General features: G+C 43.2%; 1 protein-coding gene across 1 annotated transcript; it reads left to right on the top strand.

Moving 5' to 3' along the window:
• Positions 1-599: 599 nt before the first annotated feature.
• Positions 600-7,056, top strand: psmd14 (proteasome 26S subunit, non-ATPase 14). Its single transcript, XM_018743230.2, has 11 exons — positions 600-728; positions 1,846-1,897; positions 2,582-2,653; positions 3,080-3,199; positions 3,493-3,563; positions 4,114-4,264; positions 4,361-4,468; positions 4,966-5,040; positions 5,324-5,449; positions 5,558-5,620; positions 6,310-7,056. The coding sequence occupies exons 2-11, from the start codon at positions 1,850-1,852 to the stop codon at positions 6,406-6,408; spliced, it is 933 nt and encodes a 310-aa protein (XP_018598746.1). The 5' UTR covers positions 600-728; positions 1,846-1,849; the 3' UTR covers positions 6,409-7,056.
• The last annotated feature ends 1,398 nt before the right edge of the window (positions 7,057-8,454 follow it).

Raw genomic sequence — 8,454 nt, 5'->3', positions numbered from 1 at the left:
GTATTTCTGGGACCAGATTGCTTTAGGTCTGTTTCTCATCAGTGTTTCTCACTGTGCGGTTCCTTTTCGTGCTGAAGATTCGGGAAAACAGGGATTCTATGTTTTTCACCTCATCTGTTTACTGGGTGAATTTCATATCCACGTCATGTAAAATGTATCGATGTACACCTCACTGTAAACTACTTCACTGTGATGAAATAGTGATTTCTTTTTTTATTCTCAGCAGAAAAAAAACTATTCTAACTAGAAAGCTTTAGAACATCCCGAATTATTATTTATTTTTAAATAAATAAAATGCAAACATTCCTTATTTGCTGCTATTTCTGTAATTTATTTATCGCTCTAACCCACTCTTGCTACCTACTCTGTCGTTAAGCTTTAGCTACACTTGTTAACTGTGCTCAACATATACCTGTTATATATTGTTATATTTTATATATATATCTGTCGAGTTATTTTTGGACTAAAATAATTATCTTAAATTATTTAAGCGCAACAACCTTCCGGAAGCAATTGTGGAATCTCCGGAAATACATCATCAATGACCCAGAAGTAACCATCGCAAATCAGTAGTCATTTATGCCCCGGAAGTTTCCGCTTAATGACCCGGAAGTGCTCGTCCTATGCGTGATTGTGTTTTCAATGAAATCCGGCTGATTCATTGCAGGCTGCACCACAGTTAGTACGAAATATCTCCGCTTTGAGGACTTTTTACGGCATCCTGACAGGTAATTGAAACAGTTCTGAATGTGATACTTTAAACTCGTACGGTGAAACTTTGTTTCCGGATGCACTTTGTCGCGACAGGCGGCATGATGATGATGCTGTTGTCGGAGTTGTGCTGTCGGCTCAGGCCCGAGCGGCTTTTTTTGGCTTCCCTGTAGTAGCTGAGGGCCGCGTTTCCACTGTCACGCTGTGTGAAGGCGAATGTGTGCAGTTTCACCCGTCTGGAGCTGAACTGTGGATGTAAAGCACACTCACTGTCACTCACTGTGAAAGTCATGTAGTCATGGTGCTGTGTGAAAGAGGCGAAATACAAGTGAAGTGTTCCCCTGGCTTTCAGCGGGAAAATCTAACAAAAAATCAGAGGAATCAAATAATGAAATGTGGTGAGCACACACACAGTTTTGACTCCTGCTTTGCTGGCACTGGAATGGTGTGACACACACACACACACACACACACACACGTGATCATGTGGACCTGAGTGCAACAACAGTAGACACACTGAGTCGCTTCAGAACATTTCATAGTTTGAAATGATGAAAGAAGATTATGGAAGTGAAATGTTTACCTGAGGTCTAGTTTGGCTAAAGGAAATGTGCTGTGTGTGTAAATGAAAAGCAGACACCACGACTTTAAGTTAATTATTCTGCAGTTTAGGCTTGCTTGGGTACTTTTTATTTTACTGTAAAATTCTAGAATCTGCTCTTAAAGTCTAGTTTATTAATATGTCTTTGGATGATATTTTTTGACTAGATACAATTGTATACTCACTGCTTGTTTACTTACTTTTGTGGGGAAACAAAACCTTGAACAATTGAGAAGCACTTAATAAAAATGCAAATACCCATAAAGAAGCCTTGTCTCGAACACAGCCATCATAAGCACGCAGATGACTATTTTTGGAAGTGAATGCAAGTTCTGAATTTATGTTTTAACTACTATCTTAACAAAGTGTGATGTTTTAATTCTTAAATTGGGTTTTTTTTTTTTTTAAATGGGATGTTTAAAAATGGCCTTCCGATTCGGTGTTTGACCTTTCTCGTTCAAAGCGTGGTGGGGATTTGGTTGAGTTGATGCAGCTCTCACAGGTGCGCTGACTACTATTTTTCTTCCTTGCAGAGTCATGGACCGGTTGCTGAGACTTGGTGGTGGGATGCCTGGTCTGGGACAGGTACGCTTTGTGTGCGACACACGTGCTTTGAAGCACATTTCTCGCAGGTTCCTGATGTCACGTTAACACATTTATTGACGTGTGTGGATGGTTCATTTTCATTTGCGGTTTCCAGCCAAGTAATATATTACTTAAGACCATTTCTGCTCAGAAGTAGAATGCACCGAGAGGAGAAACGCCAGAATCGTTTGAATTAAACATATAGGTTTGCTGGGACCTACTTGGTGTTGATGTGGTTTGGTGGGTGATGCTCTGTTGCAGTAATGAATGTCTTGTCTCGCTGAGTTCTTAGTGGTGCCTCTGCCTCTTCAAATAGTTTGCTAACACTGACAGATGGAAGTTTACTCAGCATTGCTCAGCACTTTTTTTCTTGTTTTGAATTCCTCTCAATTGTTTTTTGCAGCTCAAAGAATAGAATAGATTGTTTCCCATTAGTTCAAGCAACTGGGTCTTTTCATTGAGCCCTCAGGGAGGAGCTACTGATGTAAATTTCAGTTCTTTAGCACAGAATATAAATGTAAGTAACACTATAGTACAGTGGTTCTGTAATGTCTCCAAAAGCTTTACAGTTTTAAATGTTTGTACCGTTTTCCTTTGTAAGGTTCTTTCACTACTGAAGCTTTTCCTCTGACATGGGGGTGACCTGTCTGTCTGTCTGTCTGTGGTCTTTCTATCTCCTTATAGGGTCCACCAACAGACGCCCCTGCAGTAGACACAGCTGAACAGGTCTACATCTCCTCTTTGGCTCTGCTCAAGGTACTGCTGCCGTGAAGTGAGGAAGGGCATGTGTGAAAACAAAAGAATAAAATAAAAACTTGAATATAATTAAGGATGAGGGATTGTGGACTTTGTGATCCTTGCGTCGGTTCTAAACCAGTCCCTACCTGCTGGTTTCTACATACAGCATCAATGAGAAGTGACAGTACGTATGGAACCTGGGCAATACTTAGTGTCCTACATCTCGTTTCCTGATTAGCCTAAACACCTCGTGGGGGGAAAAAAACTAGTTTCTGACAAGTGGTACTGTCCAGTTCGACTGGTACTGAGTGTAATTTTCCATTAAAGTATATGCAGTACATTGTTTGTTTTGCTTTCTTGGGGGTAAAAACTGGAAAGTATGAAGTGGAACTGAGCCCTGGAACAGCGGCACAGGTGACTGAATTTCCCCACCCTCTCTCGCAGATGTTGAAACACGGCCGAGCCGGGGTCCCCATGGAGGTCATGGGTCTCATGCTGGGAGAGTTTGTGGATGATTACACCGTGCGAGTGATCGACGTGTTTGCCATGCCCCAGTCTGGAACGGTGAGCATCTACCGCACCCATCTGCACTCCACTGTAAACTTCAAGATGATGGTGGGGGGTGTAATGGCTTACGTCACACGCTCGTAACCTGTAGGGTCCTAGATCGCATCCCTAGAATTGCTTCAGTAGATGCAAGAAGATTTTGAGTGCAGCGGTGACTATGCCAGTGTATCACATACTGATTTGTGTAAAATTGCAGAAACCCTTAAAGAGGACCTTTTGTTGCACATTCCTGGAAGAAAACCCTCCCCAGCATTGCACAGCGAAACCCTTTTGTTTTCCTTCTCCTGCAGGGAGTGAGTGTGGAGGCCGTGGACCCTGTTTTCCAGGCGAAGATGTTAGACATGCTGAAGCAGACGGGACGGTCAGTTTTTACTCTCTGATTTCCTGGGGTAGAAATGCACTGAGCTCCACATCTAGGAGGAGTTCCTGTCGGTTTAACACCCCCAAGTGGCGCTGGTCAGCTCCCAGTTTCAAATAGCTTTTCAGTCATATGGGGGCAGCAGGTGGCTTCGTGGTGCTTTCTGTATCAACTTCAGATGCTGAATAGTTAGTTTTATGCTTTATTCTAGCAGTGGGTAAGGCGAGAGTATGGGGTCCGAGGACTAAATGGCATCATAGTCTAAACCCACTTTTATTGGTTGAGTGATGGTTCAGGTAAACTTGGAATTTCACAATTAAAATCTGCTAATTTATTTCCTGAAACACGATAATTAGTGTTACTGCAGAACAATATTTGATCCTTGTCATCATTGTCAGTAAAGTTGTTTCTCACATGGAGCTCAGTTTTAGATCTGTTTAAATGCTTTTTGCACTTCAAAAGGTTTTACTGAGCACCCCTCTCCCAGATGAGCCTTTATGACTAATAATTTTATTTAAGATTTAATTCACACTCCTCCTTTGGCATGCGACAGGCCCGAGATGGTGGTCGGTTGGTACCACAGTCATCCGGGGTTCGGCTGCTGGCTGTCCGGCGTGGACATCAACACACAGCAGAGCTTTGAGGCCCTGTCAGAAAGGGCCGTCGCTGTGGTGGTGGACCCCATCCAGAGCGTCAAAGGAAAGGTGTGTGTACCCTGCATCTTCCCATCACAGACTCCTTCAGAGTTCATCCTTTGGACTCTCCAAACTGACGCTTTGTCCTCCCTTCTCCTGGGTCAGGTGGTCATCGATGCCTTCCGACTCATCAACGCCAACATGATGGTTTTGGGACACGAACCGAGGCAAACGACATCAAACCTCGGCCATCTGAACAAGCCGTCCATTCAGGTACGTTCTCAGTTGTACTGAATTTGTAAAGCCAGGCGTACAACTTCCCCTTTGGGTTCGGTAAATGAATTTATTTACATTGCTCAAGCATAGAAAAGAAAATACAAACAGGGGTTGTTGAGCTGATTGTAAAGCACTAGTCTGTTTAGAGCAAATGCCGTGTATTATGTAACACCCCCAGAGGGGTCTGGGGCATCACCCTGTAATTAGGTACATCAATATTTCTGCAGATAAACACATCACAGCAAGTTGGATAAATAAAGGCTATAAGTAGTATTCCAGTTTTTTATATAGTAATAAACTATTAAATGGAATAGTGGGATAAATATAGGCTGTAAATCCTATTGGCGGCACTGTAGGTGTACTGTAGTTATCAGATGCAGTTTCCAGCCTGGTCTTGGGGGCAAGTGGTGGTCAGATAAAGAGGACCAGCTGCACAGTGTGTTGTGTGATCGTGCTCCGGCCCCTTTTCTCAGGAAGCTCCTTGTTTCCCCCAGGCGCTGATCCACGGGCTGAACAGGCACTACTACTCCATCACCATCAACTACAGGAAAAATGAGCTGGAGCAGAAGGTGTGTCACCTTGGAAAGACAGGAGGCCTGGTAGCCTTCATGCTGAGCTCTTCGCTGCACTGCTGAAAGGCCTAGAGGGGAAGGGAACATGTTCAGATGGACCAGGCGTGGGAGTTATTTTTAGCTCAGCGCAGTTGTGAATAAAGAACCATAAAATCCATGCTTCCATTCACATGATATTTTCTTTACTCTGCAAAATCTCTGTGATATTAGATATGACACTGTGCCCCTCCCCCCTGCCAGTCCCCTCTCTCACCGTCTTTTGGTCATCCCACCCCCACAGATGCTTCTGAACCTGCATAAGAAGAGCTGGATGGAAGGCCTGACGCTGCAGGACTACAGTGAGCACTGCAAGCTCAACGAGACCATAGTGAAGGAGATGCTGGAGCTGGCCAAGAACTACAACAAGGTAATGCGCCCTCCCCCCACCCCCGTAGTGGTGCCATTCACACGATGCAGCATCACCTGTTTTGCCCGTCACCTGATGCCTTGTGTGCTTTCTCTCTCTCTCTTTCAGGCTGTAGAAGAAGAAGACAAAATGACTCCAGAGCAGCTGGCCATCAAGAACGTTGGGAAACAGGCAAGTTGGTCCTGCACCCTTGTGTCCACATTCAGATACCTGTGGATTCCTGTAGTTTTGGGAGTCCCAAAAGCACCTGCAGAGACACCAGTCCGTCCACTGGTTGTCATCTCAGGAGCACAACTGGGACCAAAAATCTGTAGTTGGGTTTGTTTTTAACTCCCAGGTCACTGAGTCAGTGAAAGCTATGTAATTCAGGAGTTCTGTGAACATCTCTAAGAAATAAGTATTCTTGAGAATTAATATATTTTCATTAACTCTGGATACTTTTAAGACAACTGAGAAGAACAGGAGCTCTCCACAAAGTCCTGTTCAATGGTAGCTGGTCGCTCTGCCCTCCTGCCCATAGGTGCTCTGGGTGTGTAAACACAGATCATGTTTCTTGCTGCAAACATTTTAGGAACGTTGAGTTAGGCTTGAAGAAACCATTTAAAAAGGGAAAAAAAAAAAAAAAAACTGGAAATGTACCTTTGAAAACTCGACTTTTTGTAGCACAAGGAGCCAGCGTAAATACAGCTACTTCAAGTTGTTTTTCTTACGTGATGTTTGGTTGCTTCAAAACATTAAGCATAAGTTATAGAAAAATAGCAGGAAAAATGCAGCAGTTAAATTGCTTGATGGTCTAGATGTACAGGGAATTAAACTGAAGTCTTGGGTCATTCATGGAATGGTCTCTCCGTGTCCCGCAGGATCCCAAGCGGCACTTAGAGGAGCACGTGGACGTCCTCATGACGTCGAACATCGTTCAGTGTCTGGCGGCCATGTTGGACACAGTCGTCTTTCAGTGACGCGCCTTTCTTTCTCTGCTGTCGAGTTTCTTCGGGAATAAACTTGTGTATAAAGCCTTGCGGTTGAAATTGCCTCCCTTCCCTGCCTGTATAACGATCAGGAGAGTCGACTTACTGATATATACTACATATATTCAGTGTAACAAAGCAGATTGGAGCTGAGATGGTGTGGAAACCTGCCGCATTCAGTCCAACTGAAGGTGTTTCACACTCATTCTCACTTGCTATTCTGAGCAGGTGTGTCTTATTTTGGTTATTTTGCTTTTTTTTTTTTTTAAAAATTTATCTTAATTTGCTCACCTCAAAAATATGAGCCTCATATCCAGTACAGAAGACGTACTGGTTCATCTAATATCTGTTGCCCTCAGTGTTGGGGTTTTGGTTCAGTTTGTCCATGTACCTTTTCCTCAATGGATCCTACAGATGCCATATTTGACACCTTTTTTTAATGCCCTTTTCTCCTCCATGTACGTTCTGATGTTTATTATGACGAATAAAGACATTCTACTTAAAACTTCGCAAAAAGAACCTTTTTGTGACACTTAAGACTCAGTGATTGACACAGTCCTTTTGGCCTGCCTATAATGGTACTGAAATAATTTTAATAACTGACCAACGGAAAGCATCAGATAATGCAGTTGAGTCCAAATTGGTTTAGGACATGTACATCTCACCAGCAAGTTGCAGGTTTGAGCCCCAACGGTGCCCATGTTGTAGTCTTATATCCTTAAGGAGGTTAACCTGTATGTTGCTTTAAGGAGGAGGCTTAAAGAAACAAAATAACATGGTCTTTAAAAATAAATGCTTCATCAGTGATGTTTGCATTACAAATTCAGAGAACACAACTGGGTCATGAAGATGGAATAGGATGCAAATACAAAGATAAGTAAAAAGAAGGGCATAAATAACATTACTTAGCAGGGCTGGTCATGTAGCACCGTGTAAGAATTTTCCAAAAAGATAAAATCTTCCAAAACGCATCAGAAATTTTCCGAGGAAAGTAAATCAGACACTTGATTCAACCACATATTTGTGAAGAGAGCGTTTGGTGTGGAGCCCAAGCAACAGCAGGTAGTCATACGTTCTGTACCTTCACCAAACGCACAATCTGCGTAGCGGATTAACAGGAATATAAAGTGGCACAAACGGGAAGTGAACGGTCTTTTGAACGCTTCATGGAGCAGTTCCAAAAGAAAAATGTTTCGAAGTGATCCTGACATCAGTCTTGTTACATGTGAAAATGTGTCAATTAATAACAAGAGAAAAGGGGGGAAATGAGTCATTTTCAGCGTCACCACTAGATGTCGCCAAATCACATTCGCTGGACGTTCGGTAGCGGGTGAAAGCAGCGCGTTCCCGTCACTGTAAATCCGTGTGAACTAAACCGGGTTAAAAACTGTGTGAAAAACATGTTCGAGCGGTTCTCTCTTTATAAAGCACGAGCGTTTATGAAGTGCCAGTAACACACACACACACACACACACACACACAGAGATGTACTACACTGCGTACCGTTCCTGTTCTCCTGTGTGTTTCCGTCGCAGTTAAACGTCATTGTGTCTCGTGGTCATCAGAGGATCCAGCGACTGATGGGTACATCCCCGTAGTCATCCCTAACGATGACTGAATCTTCCTGTCCTGTACTCATCCCTAATGATAACTGACTTGTTTCTGTCCCCCCTCATCTCTAACGATGACTGTACTTTTTCTATCCTCGTACTCATCCCTATCGATGACTGAATTGTTTATATCCCCGTACTCATCCATAATGATGACCAAATTGTTTCTCTCATGTACTCATCCGTAATGATGGCTGAATAGTTTTTTCCCTTTACACACCTAAATGATGACTGAATTCTACATCCCTAAAAGACTACCGAATACTCACCCCTGATGATGACTCAATTTCCTCTCCCTGTTCATCCAGTGATGACTTAATTATTTACTTCCCCGTACTTTAGTCACCGCGAATGATGACTGAATCATTCCAGTCCCCTTAACGCACCTAAAACGATGACTGAATGAATCCCACATCCCTGTACTCAC

This window comes from Scleropages formosus, chromosome 14, assembly GCF_900964775.1.
Source record: "Scleropages formosus chromosome 14, fSclFor1.1, whole genome shotgun sequence".
Lineage (NCBI taxonomy): Eukaryota > Metazoa > Chordata > Actinopteri > Osteoglossiformes > Osteoglossidae > Scleropages > Scleropages formosus.
Note: the sequence above shows the minus strand (reverse complement) of the source record. Positions and strands in the feature narration are given on the sequence as shown.

What these genes read in the sequence shown, in the direction of transcription:
- psmd14 (XM_018743230.2), top strand. Translation starts at nt 1,850, where the DNA reads ATGGACCGGTTGCTGAGACTTGGTGGTGGGATGCCTGGTCTGGGACAG. An exon ending in GGATGCCTGGTCTGGGACAG is followed by an intron (nt 1,898 to 2,581) that starts GTACGCTTTGTG and finishes ATCTCCTTATAG; the next exon opens with GGTCCACCAACAGACGCCCC. An exon ending in CCATGCCCCAGTCTGGAACG is followed by an intron (nt 3,200 to 3,492) that starts GTGAGCATCTAC and finishes CTTCTCCTGCAG; the next exon opens with GGAGTGAGTGTGGAGGCCGT.